Source organism: Sus scrofa, chromosome 14, assembly GCF_000003025.6.
Source record: "Sus scrofa isolate TJ Tabasco breed Duroc chromosome 14, Sscrofa11.1, whole genome shotgun sequence".
Classification (NCBI taxonomy): Eukaryota; Metazoa; Chordata; class Mammalia; order Artiodactyla; family Suidae; genus Sus; species Sus scrofa.
In genome coordinates, this window is record NC_010456.5 from 13,599,319 (window position 1) to 13,615,929 (window position 16,611).

The window sequence follows — 16,611 nt, forward strand, 5'->3', positions numbered from 1 at the left end:
GTTCCCAACTCCTGTTTACTAACTGGATTTTGTGTGATTACGAAATTAACTTTTAGGAGTTCCCATTGTGGCGCAGCAGAAATGAATCCAACTAGAAACCATGAGGTTGTGGGTTTGATCCCTGGCCTTGCTCAGTGGGTTAAGGATCTAGTGTTGTCATGAGCTGTGGTATAGGTCACAGACGTGGCTCAGATACTACATTGCTATGGCTATGGCTGTGGCTGGCAGCTGTAGCTCCGATTTGACCCCTGGCCTGGGAGCCTCCATATGCCATGAGTGCAGCCCTACAAAGCAAAAAAAAAAAAAAAACAAAAAACAAACTACCATATATGATCCAGCAAGTCCACTCTTGGATATGTATCTGAAAAAAATGAGAACACTAACTCAAAAAGATACACATGCACCTCAGTGCTCACAGCAGCACTATTTACAATAGCCAAGATATGGAAGCAACCCAAGTGTCCATCAGCAGATGAATGAACAAAGATTGGTGTGTGTGTGTGTGTGTGTGTGTGTGTGTCTGTGTGTGTGTGTGTGTCTGTGTGTGTGTCTGTGTGTGTGTATGAAATGGATTATTACTCAGCTATAATATTACCATTATTAAATGCTGTTACTAAGTCATTTGCAACAATGTGGATAGACCTAAAGGGTATTATGCTTCGTGAAATAAGTCCGACAGAGAAAGACAAATACTCTGTTAACAGAAACAGATTCACAGATATAAAGAACAAACTAATTTGTTTGTGGAGAGGAGAGAGAGGAGGGGCAAGATAGGGGTAGAGGATTAAGAGGTACAAACTACCATGTATAAAATAAATAAGCAATAAGGACATGCTGTACAGCACAGGGAAATGTAGTCATTATTTTGTAATACCTTTAAATGAGGTATAATCTGTAAACATATGAATCATGCCATATACTTGAAATTTAATATATTATAAATTCAACTATACTTCAATAAAAATTAATTAAAAAAAGAAAATCTAAAATACTGTGTGAAGTGTGAAAAAAACAAAGTCAATTCCATGTAGATTACAGACCTGAATGTGAAAGCAAAACTACAAAACTTCAGGTAGAGAATATCATTATGATCTTGGGCTTGAGAAGCATTTCGTCGTACAAGATACAAAAAGCACTAATCATAAAGGAAACTATTTGATAAATTTAACTACTTTGGTTCATCAAAACACATGTAAAATGTAAGGATAGGAGTTCTCTTTCTGGCTCAGTGGTCAATGAACCCAACCAATATCCAAGAGGACGCAGGTTCCATCACTGGCCTTGCTCAGCGGCTTAAGGATTCCATGTTGCCATGAGCTGTGGTGTAGGTCACAGATGTGGCTGGGATCTGGTGTTGCTGTGACTGTGGTATAGGCTTGCAGCTGCAGGTCTGATTCACCCCCTAGCCTGGGACCTTCTATATGCCGTGGGTGCAGCCCTAATAAAGACAAAAAAAAAGAGAGAGAAAGAAAATGTAAGGATAGAAATGTTATGTTTTAGAAAGTATTAGTATCCAAGATATATAAAAGTAGATTTTAAAAATATTTCCATTAGATTTTTTTAAAGGTGGACCACTGAATGGAAAATGGGCAAAGGACTTGAATAGTGGTGAGGGAGAAAATGTGAAATGATAATCCGTGTCATTAATAATCAAGATAATGCAAATCAAGTGAGATTCCATTACATGCCAAGCATACTGACAGAAAGTAGAATGGTCTGACATTAACAAACTTTAATGAATTGGCAAATATTTAGAGCTCTGAACAACTCTCATGCATTGATGTGGGTTTATAAATTGAGACACCTACACTGAAAAATGGTTCGACATCTAGTTAACTTGAGGCCATGCAAACCCAACAAGCCATTTTATTTATAGGTATGTACTCAGGAGAAATTCATACATATATGTAATAGAATTCTGGTTGAGAAAGTACCTAGAAGCCCTAAGCTATAATGCTCATCAGCAGTAGAATGGATAAACCAGTTGTGGTGTATTCATACACAAGGATATTACAAAGCAATGAAAATGAAGAAAATATAAGACTGTCATGAACATAACAGTAAGTGAAACTACAGTAAGTTAAAACTACAATATAACTTCATTTATATAAGTTTCAAAAACAAGTTGATTACTAACAAAAACAGTTGATTACTACTGGATAGAGGAAAGGTATTGTCATCAGTAGGTAGGGATGCATGGAAGGTCTCAGGGGTCAGTGGGTTTTTTCTTTCTTTTTTTTTTTTATGTTTTGGTCGCACCCCTGGTATGTGGAAGTAGCAAGGATCAAACCCGCTCACCACAGCAGTGACCCAAGCCACTGCAGTGACAATGCCAAATCCTTAACCTGCTGTGCCACATGGGAACTCCCAATGCTCTGTTTCTTGACATAAGCAAAAGTTATAAGAGTATTCACTTTATAATAAATAAGTATAATTATACATTGCAGCATAGACACAGTATGATATTAATGTGAATACTTTAATAAACTGTGCATTTATGTTTTATGTACCTTTATATATTTACATACCTTTCTGTAATCAGATCTAGAAATTACAAAGATTACTATATTGATTGCTACTCCTGCCAATATCAACAATGCTCGCGATGAAAGACTAGTTTTGTGAATGTGTGTGTACATGTGTACTTTGGTACCAATCTAAATGTAACCATCTTATAAATCTCATTTACATGCCTAATATTCTGTAGAGGAGTACTTTGGCTGACTCATTGCTATAAAACTTTTAAGATTTGGATAAGAAATAATGATATTGAAATTATAATATTTTGAAATTTTTCATATGCTTTCATAATTTGAACATTTCAAGACTCATTATTTGGTCCAACTTAGGAGATGATAGCATGAATGGATATGGAGTCCTAGTCATTCTAAGAAAGTTGTCATAATTTAAAATATTTCTTTTAGCCAACCGTAAATGGAATTTGTCTTTTTTATAAGAAAAATCCATACTAAGATAACTTTTTTTTTTGCCTTTTAGGAAGAAATCACCACGTCTTTTCAAAATAATTTATTTATGACTATAGAAGTAGTATTTTTTCAGTACTGAAAATCAAACCCTTCCTTTTAAGTACAGAGTGAATATGTGGCACCTTTGCTATATAGCAATTTTCTTCTGCCTCTTTTTAGATGCATTACATTAAAACATAGAATGTTGTGGAAACAGTAGGGAACAAAGAGTATTTCTTCCTATTAGAAGGGAACCATTTAATACCTTTCATAGTTTACTACATTCTGCTTTACTTGTTTACTTAAATGATATATTATTTACAGACTGAGTTGGTAGTAGTTAAGAGCACAGGCTATGTAGTTCCAGATCTAGCACTGACCTTGGTTGGATGCTTGACTTTTCTCTGAGTGTCAGTCTTGTCTTCGGAGAAGTGGGTTTGATAATAATACTCCATGTACCTGGAGAATTGGATGAATAACATAAGTAAAATAAAATGCAGCAGAAATTGAACTGCAAATCAACAATACTCCAATAAAAATAAAATTTTAAAAAAGACAGTGGCATACAGCAAGGGCGCTAGGATTTTTTGGCTAATAATCATCAGGATTAAATCAAACACTAATGACTTATACTTAAGGTATGTTTTGTTTAATCAGCACATACGTGTGTAATTTTAACTAGGAGAACTGTATTACGTGTAATGATCAGATATCAGACATTAAAATGATCAATTAGATTTTCTTAACTGACAGGACTTAGGGTCTTCTTAGAAAGAGGTTTATGTGGGCCACTGGAATTGTTTTAAATCCGAATTGGTGGACCATTCATCATAGTTTCTTCACCCCACTTTTTTCCTTTGGGAGGTATTTTCACACTCCATATGAGAAAAGAGGTAGCTAAAGAAATAGATAATATATTTATTCATCTTTCTTTCCTCCTTCCTTCCTTTCCTTCCCTTTTCCTTCTTCCCTTCCTTCTTTTCATGCGACAAAGGCTATCCATCCATTTACTCGGTGTTTTAAATTTGAAATGAGACATTATTTAAAGTAGACAAAATTAATTTTTCAGTCAGGTAAAGTGAGATTATCCCATATTAATACCATTTGTCTTGGAGTTCCCTTTGTGGCTCAGGAGTTGAGAACCCAGCATAGTGTCCACAAGGATATGGGTTAAGGGTTCGGCATTGCCACACGCTATGGTGTAGGCTTGCAGCTGTGTCTCCGATTCAACCCTTAGCCTGGGAACTTCCATAAGCTGCAGGTATGGACATAAAAAAAAAAAAAAAAAAAAAAAACAAAACTTGTCTCAGACACCCGACATAAAGGTCAGGTGTGTCAGGAAGAGTCACATGGGTGATAATAAGAAGTGCCATCTCTCATCTGAGGAATGAAGGCTCATCTGCCTGTTGGAGGACTTTAAGGCCTTATGATGCTTTTTCCCATGGAGGCCCTACTCTCCAACAGGATGCAGGAAGCAATCTTTTTTTTTTTTTTTTGCTTTTTGCTTTTTAGGGCCACTAGGGGTTGAATCAGAGCTGCAGCTGATGGTCTACATCATAGCTCACAGCAGCGCCAGATTCTTAACCCACTGAGTGAGGCCGGGGATTGAACCCAAGTCTTAATGGATTCTAGTCGGGTTCGTTTCTGCTGTGCCACAACGGAAACTCCCAGGAAGCCATCCTTGAAACAGCACTTGAATAGGCTGTTCCCCCAGTGCCATTAATCTGTGGTGGTCTTCCTCTGCCATCTCTGTGGAGGCAGGGGCTGTTTAAGAAGAATGGAGTAGAGGGACTGACTCTGTTTATGTATTTGGATTGTTTGAAGTTCTGAGTCCTTCATTGGTTGTTTCATTGATAAAAATTTTGAAGAAGCAAGCCGAAGTGTTCAAAAATCTAGTACATAGATTTATAGCAGCTAAGCCTCTCCTTATGTGAATCTCACAAAGAGAATGAAATAATACAGTGTAGATGTACCATCCTGAGTGTGACAGTGCAGTATGTAGGCCAGTGGTCTTTCTCTGAGTGTGGTTTCCCTCCGAATGGGTAAGCCAGATACTGACCACAAGAAGTTTGATCTCTGAATATTTAGCAATTTAATAAACTTGTCTAATAGTACTTTAATAAACGTATCTAATATGAGTTTATCCAGAAAACTAAATGACTAAAGTGATGGAATGTAAGAAACAACATCACCCTAGAGATGTGAGGTCAGATGGCTTGAATGGGAGCAAAACCACATGAATAGCTTGAAGTCAAGTTAGTTTCCCTAGATACAGAACCTGAGACAGACATTTAGTACATGTGACTTATTGAGGAAAAAGAAAAGGACCTGTAAGGCTTAGTTAAGGGTTAAGTTAGGGAAGGAGAAGACACTGAGCAGGGATGTGGCCTCAGTAGCCTGACCTTGGCCTGCTCCATGGTGGAGTGGGGAGAGGGAATTCTGAAGGTGTGGTCATGTGACTCATTTCAGTGAGTGGCAGGTGTATGATGGAATGTGTGGTGTGGACCTGAAGCTCTCTCAGGACAGAAAAAGTAGGAGGATGTGTCCTTCTATTTTTCCTTTTACTAGTCTACAACTTGGATATGATGGTTGTAGCACCAGAAGGTATCTTACGTCCCTGGGAATGAGAGCCATCTGCTAAGGATAGTTGAGTGGAAAGAAGAAATCCCTGGTGAGCATGGCACCTCCCTGCCACCACTTGACCACCTCCCTCCATACCTTTCAGGAAAAGTGAAAAAGAAATATAATTCTATCTTGTTTAAACCACTTTTTTTTTTTTTTCGTCTTTTGAGGGCCACACCTGAGGCATATGGAGGTTGCAAGTTCCCAGGTGAGCTCTGCTATCCACCCTATGCCATAGCTACAGCAATGCCAGATCCAAGCCGCATCTGTGACCTTCAGCACAGCTACCACAGCTCACAGCAATGCTGGATCCTTAACCCACTGGGTGAAGCCAGGGATGGAACCTGCGCCCTCATGGATACTAGTCAGATTCCCTTCTGCTGAGCCATGATGGGAACTCCCATATCTTGTTTAAACCACTCTTGTGTTTGTTAAACTGATTGCAGTGGCTAAGTGGTATGGAGAGATGAGGCTGTACCAAGTTTTAAGAGATATGAGACTTTCTGAGAGATATGATAAGATGGTTTAGTTACCAGGAAACACATAGTGATAACAATTTTAATGCTTCTTTTTTTCTGTCCTGAGGTATAAATAAGAAGGGAAAAATACTCTTTTCTGGCTTTCTCCATATAGTTGAGAACTTTATTTCTTTCAGACTGTACATGTGTTTATTTCAAATTGTGCTTATTCACTGAAAATTGGTAATGTTGTCTTCCTTGTGGACTTTAAATGTCTAACTTAAAGTGCTATTTAACCGATAAAAAAAAAAAAAGTATTGTTTTCCCTAATGAAAATCTCTATTTTAAATTTGGGGGTAGAAAAGTAAAACCATACTGGTAACCTCTGAAATTCACAGATGCAAATGAAAACATGAATACCAAAGACCTCTGATGCTCTTTTATAATTACTGGTTTCCACACATCCTAGAGGTTTTATTTTTTTCTATGTTGCTTCATTTAGCTGTTTGAATATGTAGGCTTTATAAGTGATTATGTCAGAAGATATAGTTCATTAATGTACAGTAGTGGCTCTCAGTTTTGCCCCCTAGAGGGCATTTGCCAGTGTACAGAGATATTTTTGGTTGTCACAACTGGGTGGACTCTGCTGGCATCAGTGGATAAAATTTAGGGATACTGCTATGCATCCTGCAATGTGTAGGAGTGCCCCTCACAACAAAAAAATTATCCAGGCTAAGGTGTCAGTAGTGCCAAGGTTAAAAAAAAAAAACCCATAGAGAATCCTTGGTAGTCATCCTTTTATTTTAACAGTGAATTGCCCAACAGTGTCTTCAAAATCACTTATATTTCATTTCAAGTATATTAATTAATTTCTTAGCTTTTTCTTACCTCTTCAAAATAGCTCAGATACTCTTGCCTACCTCAAATGACCTTGTTAACACTTTCCCTTGCTGATGATTCCCCTCCTGTTAAGCAAGAGAATGACTGAGGTTTATACTTAACCTAAATCCCATGGAACTCCACATTTCAATGTAGTTTCCTGGGGTGCCTAGATTAACAAATCAGGAATGGAACATATTTATATTCCAAATCCAATGGATAGTTTGAAGGAAATTTTACTTTACTTGCCTTCACTTTAGTTTTCAAGGGTATATTTAGTGAATATTGATATGGAGAGTAACTGATTAACGTATTGACTTTCAAAAGTTTAAAGGAATAAGAAACAAGTTGAAACTGTAAGTCTAATGTGAGAAATATGAAACTGAGTATGCTTTATAGGAGGCCTCCGTCACCTTTCTGCATTACATTCACTTTGCTCTGAGAATGGAAAATCTGAGAAATGATGTCCTTGGGCTTTATTCATGGGAAGAGGAGAGAAGTATTAGACTTGCAGCACTGGCAGCAGTGATAGAATTATGTAGTGAAATGACCCACTATTGCAAGGAACTACTAGTTTATTTATTAAACCTCCACAACCAGAAACAACCAGGAAGCATTTGTTAAGCAGCCCTGAATTAGGGCTCTGCAGAAGATCTAGGTGCTCATCCTGGATTTATCATCACACATCATGAGGTGTTGACTCTTGATCAGAGTAGAGACTGTGGAAAGGGAAAGAAGAACATTACTGAAGGATTTTACAGAAAACAAAGGTAAAGCCGGATGACTGCCTGCCTTAAGGTATAAAGGAGACTCAAATGAAATGTGGATTATTACAAAAATGAAAGCTTATGTTGCTAGAAGAATGATCCAGTCAATGGATAGAGATGAGAAAGATAGAGGGCAATGAAAGATAATGAGGTCAGGGTGAGAACTGAGGGATGATGGAGTCTAGATATGTAAATGCCTAACAGGAATGTGGCTCAACATGACTGATGCCTGGAAGAGAACTTGAATCACAAATTCAGACTTTGTGAGTTCTCAGCATAGAAAAGAAAATGTTTCCTTCCTTTGGAGGACACATGGAAAAGAAGATGACAATCAAAGGCTGAATCCAGGAACATCTGTAGTAAGATGGGTGAGGGGGGAAATGGAAAAGCAAATAGACATAAAATGGTCAAGAAATAAGGAAAGTCTGCAGTGGGTGCAATGCTACAAGGCCAAAGGGCAAGCATTTAAGGAAGGAAGACACTGTTAACACTGTAAAATGCTTGGCAAAAGTGGCACAAAGTCTGAGAGGAGACACTGCAAAGTGGAAAAAGGATGTTTTCCAAACATGGAGCTGGAACAATTGTATATCCACGTGCAGACAACAAACCACCACAACAATAAAACCAAAGCAACCTTGATCCATACCTCACACCATATACAAAACATAAAGTGAACCATAGCTTTCAACTTAAAACTGAAAACTATAAAACTTCTACAGGTAAATACAGGAGAAAAATCTTTGTAACTTGGGTTAGGTAAAGATTTCTTAGATACAGCACCAAAACTGTGACCCATCAAAGAAAACATTGATATACTTGCACTTCATAAAAATTGACACTCTTTGGAAGTCACTGTTAAGGGAATGAAAGACAAGCCACCCCTCACAACAAACCTATACATTAAACCTTTATAATCCTTGTTCTACAGAAGAGGTTCGAAGCTCAGAAAGATGAGATAATTTTCATAAAACATGTCAGTGGCAGAATCAGACTTAAAAACAAGGTCTTGCAGCTCTAAGTTGTAGGCTTCTTATAAGAGACTTAGTGAACAGGTTTTCCTCTCATATGAATGACTCTTGCTTTTGTTATATAAACAAATGGAGGCTGAAAGAAAGGGTGAAAACTTTAGTGATGCTAAACATCTGTGAATGCAACATATTGAAAATAACAAGAACAGAAGATCCATATATGCAATAGGTTTTTCAGTCTGTTGAGCATGAAATCATCTTTCCCAGTGAACCACATGTTTTCAAATTTGAAGCTTCTATCTATTAAAGAAGCCCTTTCATTAATGAACCAAAAGGTACATGCATTGTAATTCATTGAATACACCCCCACATATGTGGACATATATGTATGGTTTTGGTTAACAATATTACACCTTCTCCTCAGGATGAACTATGATGGAAAAAAAGCAATCAAAATGATAATATCCTTGAGTAGATTGGAGATTTAACACCTTGTCCAGTATCACCTAGGAGTTAAAGAAATCCACATACAAAGGCTTTGGTGTTTTCTCTTCCTTCCTCATACTGTATTTCTTTAGCACATTCTCATCCTCCTTCCTGGCCATCAGAGTTTTAGCCAGAGTGACCACGGAGAGTGTATATTGTTTCTGACACAAGGAGCTTTTAGTTTAATTAGAACATCCAAGGAGGGTTTTGATTAGATCAGGGCTGTACATTCAAATATTAATGAATTCTGCACACAGATGTAGCTGTAACTGTGTAAATAACTCCCATCTTTCCAAGAGATGGTTAGTTTGGGTTCATGCAAAGAGAAAGATGCAGTGAGTCTGGGGCAGAGCTTCAGATAAAGCTCATAAAGTTACTCCTCTTTAAAGTTGTCCCCATAATGATTTTTATTTTTTCCATTATAGCTGGTTTACAGTGTTCTGTCAATAAAAATCATTATAAAGTAAAAAAAAAAATAGAGCCCTTATGCTAAGGGAGGGAAATTTTTTTAAATAAAATAAAAAATAAAACTGTCCCCAGTGTGTTGGGGACAGCCCAGATCTTCACAGAAAGACAAAGGCAACAGTGGCAAGAGCCATGTCAGTATTATAGTGTGACAGTGAACAGATGATCAAGTTAGAATGTGAAACCAAGGGATCGTGGCTTCAAGGAAGGGACCATAAATCCCTATCCTGGATTGCAATTATAAACTCTTAATTGTATAAGTATTCTACAGATTATTTTTATAGAAAGTCATTACCTTAGTACTTGCCCAAATGACAGCCATGTGGTTCTTTTCTGCCCAGCCACCCAATTTTATGAAATCTTCCAGATGTTTCTATCCCTTAGGTTGTCATGTCACCACAAGAGCAGCTCTAAAAATGGATGTAAACTTAAGGGGTTTCATTATGCACTGCTTCTATCAGATGATTTGTGAAAATATGATCAGTGCAAGAGCCCACTGTTAAACCATATCCTTGGAGTGATTCTTAATTATTCCCACTCTGTTTTCTAAAAAGCAAGTTTCTATCCATAAGCAACAATGTTCCATGATCTTGTGATAATTCAAAGACCTCCATCTAAACACACAGATATTCATTATCTTAAGCATATAAGATATATGAAATCTTAGCAAAACTTGTTGAAAATATAAATAGGTCATACCTGCAGGTTCTCTTTTACTCACATACAAATTTCTCTTTTAAGAGAAAGAATACTTAAATAGATTTAAGCAGCTGTGCATGGAGACCCTGCTTTTCTGCATCTTGTGCTGAAAGGAAAGGGGTCCAATTTTACCGAAAATCAGCCATCTGGTAATATATTTTTCTTCATGGAGAGTGTTTCAAAAGGAACAGTAACGCTACCTTTGTGTCCTTATGAAAGTGAATGTTAGGATGAAAGAATGGAAAGTAGTCACACCAGAAAAGCCCTACTTGTAAGGGAAGAAGGGAAATTGAAGAAAAACATTCTGGAATGTGTATTTATCCAACCTCTCATACTCCACTAGAATGTGAACTCTGTGAAGGCAAAGCTTTCTTTCATTCTTTGCTGTATCTGCAGCATCTGGAAAAGTATTCATCAAATATTAAGAGCTTAATAAATAATACCTATAGTAATACTTGCATATCATATACTGTAAACAATACAGTATAGTAATACACACTGTATACTATAGTACTACTACTGTAATACTTAAATTAATATCTAACTTACAAAGCACTGAAGTGGATATCATTATACAGTGCTTATTAAAGGCATAGGCTGGTTTATTTTTATTATATATTAAGTTAATATTTTGATGTCATTATTGGTATCGGCTCTTTAAGCTACTGATTAGGTGCTGGTCTCCATGTGACACTGTCCATCCAGGAGAGATTAGGACTCTGAAGGTGGGAGAGTGTGATTTCTAGGAAGTAGGCTAAGCTGGGGGCTTGAAAGTAAGGAACTGTTTATTTTGGAAAGTTGCATCTTCTATTGAAAGAGTTTGGGGGCACTTGTTAAAACAGAAACTAATCTACGAATGATGCAGCAAATGTGTGAAGTTCATTTTACAGCAGCATGGTGGTCTCTAGGGGTCCTATGGAGGCCTGTGGCTGTTTAACTTGGGGACTTGTATCATTCGGTTAGAAATTGACCACCATCGGAGTTCCCATTATGGCGCAGCGGGAACGAATCCAACTAGGAACCATGAGGTGGCAGGTTCGATCCCTGTCCTTGCTCAGTGAGTTAAGGATCCGGCATTGTGGTGAGCTGTGGTGTAGGTGGCAGACGCGGCTAGGATCCTGCGTTGCTCTGGCTGTGGTGTAGGCCAGCAGCTACAGCTCCGATTAGACCCCTGGGCTGGGAACAAGTGTGGCTCTGAAAAGACAAAAAGACAAAAAAAAAAAAAAAAAGAAAGAAAGAAAGAAAGAAAAAGAAGTTGACCACCATCTACACTTCAGCCACTGTGATGGGGTGGAGCATGTGCTGGGCTGATTGAAGTGCCAGGTTTTCCTTTGATTGGGTGCATGGTCGTAGACAAACTCTTTAAATGATTGAGGCATCAATCATTTTGTCATTTATTAGGCATCTCCTATGGGCAAAGCACTCTGCCAGGCACTTCTCCATATAAGATTTCATTTCCTTATCTGCCAAGTGAGGGACGGTAATACCTGCCACACAGGGTGTCTCATTAGGATCCAAGGAAACAGTGTATATCACAGTGCCTTGCAAGTGATAAATGGTTATGACTTACATATCTGCATAGAAAAATGCGTATTTGTAGAGCGTCTACTCTGATGTAAGATCTGTGATAAATTTATTTTTGGGAGTTCCCATTGTGGCTCTGCAGGTTAAGGACCCTACATTGTCTCTGTGAGGATGTAGGGTTCAATCCCAGACCTTGCTCAGTGGGTTTAGGATCAAGCGTTGCTGTGGCTATGGCATAGACCCCAGCTACAGCTCCAGTTCAACCCCCTAACCCCCACAAATTACATATGCCACTTACATATGCCACAAGCGTGGCTGTCGAAAAAAAAAATTAAGTTCAGAGAATATTTGTTATAATTAAAATGGGCAAAGCAGAACAGATACCGTGTATGCTTGTTTGCGAGTGGTGTTGAGATGAAATTAAAACAAGCGCTTGGCAGCAAGTAGCACATGTGACACTGGCCTCATTGCCCAAGCCACCCCAGTAATCCTCTCTGCTTTCTATCTTCCCAGGCTTGCGCCAAGGCCAGGACCACGGTTCTCAGTACCGCTCTGCCATCTACCCAACCTCCGCGGAGCACATGGAGGCAGCCCTGAGGTCCAAAGAGGACTACCAGAAGGTAGGGTCCCCTCTCCCTCCCAGGTCCCATCTGTGGAGGAAGAGGCTGGTTCTCGGCACCTGGCACTGCATCCTGTTTGTGCAGGTTTTGGAAATTTCTGTCAGCCCTTCTGCTCCATAGACGTGCTAAAATAAGATTTTAAGAGTAGGCCCTTAATTATTTCTCTTTAAAATTAACTTGTCCGGATGAATATATAGCTTAACGTATAATTTCTCTCTCTCTCTCCCAGTCTCTCTCTTTTTTCTTTCTTCTCTCCGTGTCAAGCTGCTCAGGCTACCATACAAAATACTGCAGACTGGGGGGCTTAAACCACAGAAATCTATTGTCTCACAGTTCTTCTGATGCCTCTGAATTTAAAATTGCAGTGTTGGCAGGACTGGTTCCTTCTGAGGCTGTGAGGGAAGGCCTTGCCCCAGGCCTCTCCGTGGCTTGCAGACAGCTGTCCTTCCCTGCGTCTTCTCATTACCTGCCCTCTCCCAGCACCTGTTTCTGTGTCCAAATTAACCCCTTTTATGACAACTCCAGTCATATTGGGTTAGGGCCTTAACCTAATGGCCACATTGAACTCAGTTACCTCTGTAAAAACCCTAACTCCAAATAAGGTCACATTCTGAGGGCCTGGCAGTTGGGATTCCAACATATCTTTTTGGGGATGCATGATTCAACAGAGAATGCTCTGTCCGTTGCTGGTAACAATAGATTGAATTATAATAAAAAATAGTCCTCAGAAATATAGACATTACATCATGAAATAATTATTTTCACCATTAACTTGTATCCTATTTTTAAAATCTTCTTTAATAGAGATTTAGTTCTTTTAAAAATAACTTGCATTGCCTTAAATTTTGCAACTTTGTGATAGTTTCAATGGTAATTTTCTTTATATTGTCTGATTTGGTTCCACATTTAACAATAGGGCCAGGAGCTACTGTAAGGCTGATCTGTTTTAGAATTACATAAAAAGTCTGCTATGCAGTAGTTCCGAGGAATGTCTGGATTCTCCACCTGTCCCCATGGTTGCAGAAGTGGCAGAGAGGAGGAAGTAGGGGCAAGAGCCTATCTACTGAGGAAAAGTATCAGGACGTGCAACTCTGGGTCAGTTCAACCCTGAAAAGCAGAGAGAGCTAACAGAGTCACTGATGGGACCCCAGTTACTCCTCAGCATGTCCCCCTCCCTCCGAGGCTGTGATGTCTGCTTGGGTGATAGCAGTAAGAACCTTCCAGGTGGCCCTCAATGGCTCTGCCCACATGGAATCCCTCTCTTTGAGTGTGGGTTGGGTTTACTGACTCCAGTGAATGACAGAAGTGATGGGATGTTATTTATGAGATGAGTTTACCACAAGATTGTGGCTTCCACCCTGGGGGCCCTTTCTCATTTGCTCTGGGGAAAGCCAGCTGCCATGCTGTGAGGCAGCCCCGTGTAAAGGCTCACATGGCAGGGGATGAAGGCTTCCAAGAACCACATGAGCAAGCCTGGAAGCCCCTAAACCCCAGTCATGCTTTCAGATGAGACTGCAGCCCCAGTGTGACAGTTTGATTGCAGCCTTAGAATGGGCCTCAAACCAGAGGCACCCAGCTGAGCTGCTTTGCAGAAACTTCAAGAATATAAATGTTTTGAAGTCATTTGAGTCTAGTTATATTTCCATTCTAAAAAGCTTTTAAGTATAAATTATCCTTTCTCATATCTCTTTTTATGATGACTTTTATGATAGTGGTGGACTTACCTGCTGGCAGTTAAGCATGCAGCCTCCAGCCTTGAATTGCTTCACTTGGTATGTCAGCCGCATAACTTTGTATCAAATGCCTGAAACTAAGAAAGCCACATATCATATTCACTCCAGGCAGACACATAAGGAGGAGAGACCTCTGTCACAAGACTCCAAGCCAGAAGCAATGGGAGCTTTGTCTATGATGGTGGAAGTATGAATGGAATGAAGGGATGTTTCGAAAGTTGAACTAATAGAAACTCAGACTTAGATTGGAAGTAATGAATAGATGAGCGGAGGAGTCCAGGGTGACTTTCAGGTTTCTGGCTAGTGGTGTTTTATATGAAGATCTGGAGGACCAGAGGCATATTTATGGAGACAGTAAGTTAAATTTGGATATGTGGAGTTTAAGGTACCCCTGATATGTGCATTCACTTGGCTGTTAGGAGGAGACGGGGACTGTCCCCACCTTTCAGGGAGGGTTGTTGAGGGTTGTTGTGACTACTAACTGGGTTAATACTTGTAAAGCATAGGGCCTGGCACATAGTAAGTGCTCAACAAATAGTAGCCCTTTTACTCTGGGGATTGTCAACTTATATTTGGTAAATGAAGCCTTAGTTGCTGATTTGATCACTTAGGAAAAATGATGAGTGATAAAAGGAGACCTAGGACCCAAGGAACACCAACATTTGAGAGATGGGTAAGGAAGTGCCCATACCATACAGGACACTGTGGCAGGATTGATAGAAAATCACCCCCAAGCAAAAACTTAAAAGTTAGTTCTATTTGGTTTAATCCCACGATATTTAATTGTAAAGGCTGTGTTAGTAATTAATACTAAAAGTTACCTATGATTAGTGCTATACATTGATTTCCTATTGTAAGGATTCACAGCCTCTTAAGAATGAACAGTAATACTAAGAGACTCTGGAAGGATATTAATTTCCCTCCAGAATATCTCAAAATGAGTTGATATTCAGGTGTTCATAATGAAGATTTTAAGTTCAAAAGTTGGTGTCTTCCGTGTGATGATGAAGAGGCTAACTTACACCTGATTTGCTGGTTTCCACCCCAACATAGCTTCCTATCCTTCAATTTGAGTGGACCCACATTGATGTTAGACACTGATACACATATGAATTAAAATTTAGATATTAAATATTCTTTTTTTTTTTTTTTTGCTATTTCTTGGGCTGCTCCTGTGGCATATGAGGGTTCCCAGGCTAGGGGTCCAATCGGAGCTGTAGCCGCCAGCCTACGCCAGAGCCACAGCAACTCGGGATCTGAGCCATGTCTGCAACCTACACCACAGCTCACGGCAATGCCGGATCATTAACCCACTGAGCAAGGACAGGGATTGAACCTGCAATCTCATGGTTCCTAGTCGGATTCATTAACCACTGTGCCACGATGGGAACTCCATATGTTAAATATTCTTTTAATAGTCTCTTCATTATTTTTCTAGATTTAAGGAATGTTAATCTTATATTCTAGACAGTTGTTCTAACCAAGTGCTTCTTGGGTATTCTATACCTAAGCATATGGGAATTAAATATATTCCTACATATACATGTATACATATTTTTTGCTTGACTTTTAAAAGTAGGGTCTATTTTTAAAATAAAGATTGGAGTCTTCTGTGCCCCCAGCGTGCATTGCTGTTAACATAACCACATATAACTGCTTTATCAACAACTCAGAGTACAATCACTGTCACATCTCTTTATACATAAAGAAAACTGGCCCTGGATTCTGCTGATAGGTAAGTAGAAAGTGCAATATTTCTCTTCTGGCAAACTGAGTAAAACCCAGAGAGTCTTGATTCTAGCCCATGGCCTCCATACAACTCTCTGCCCAACAGCAGTGGTCTCTCCTGCAGTGTCTGGTAGCAGCCGCGAGCCACATACGGCTGTTGAGCACTTGAAGCGTGGCTCATGCGACTTAGGAACCAAATATTTTGTTTTATTGTGTATCTAAAGAGGCACATGAGGCCCATGCTGCCTGGCAGCACAGCAGTATAAGGGGGGTGGGGTGTTGCAGGGGGCAGGGGAGTCAGTATGGCCCCCAGTGGGGAGACTCAGGGCTCCAAACCTTCTGCTCCCATGTGGGCTCACTGCGAGAGCTCAGGGCTGCCGTGAGCACCTGTCCTCACAGCCATCAGCAGTTCTGCCTGAGGAGCTGGTCTCCTCTCCTCTCTGGACATGCACAGCATGAGGGTCAGGTACTCTTCCTCCAGCCACTACCGAAAAGAGCTGAGTACTGACAGCCACAGCCCTTGGCTGAGCTCAGTCAAGTGCAGGGAACTCACTCCATCCCTGACATAACCACTGCCCAGGAGCCCCTACCTGAAGCCTTGGGTCAGGATTTATCCTTCTGTCCCACCTTGAGCAGCAGGAATGACTGTCTCTGTCCCCTTTTTCTGATCTTCACCATGAGAGATCAAGCTGTTTC

The 16,611-nt window shown here is 39.6% G+C and overlaps 1 protein-coding gene across 12 annotated transcripts in view; it reads left to right on the plus strand.

Annotated features, from left to right (window-relative positions):
* Nucleotides 1-16,611, plus strand: part of MSRA (methionine sulfoxide reductase A) — a 384,184-nt gene that overhangs the window by 264,588 nt on the left and 102,985 nt on the right. For 8 of the 12 annotated variants that reach the window (XM_021072631.1, XM_021072643.1, XM_003359049.4 and 5 more), the window contains one exon: nucleotides 12,348-12,454. In XM_021072631.1, coding sequence (XP_020928290.1) covers nucleotides 12,348-12,454 — 107 coding nt within the window. Of the gene's footprint in view, nucleotides 1-12,347; nucleotides 12,455-12,683; nucleotides 15,404-16,611 lie in introns of those variants that run through there. The other 4 variants (XM_021072635.1, XM_021072634.1, XM_021072633.1 and 1 more) reach the window with 4 other exon arrangements.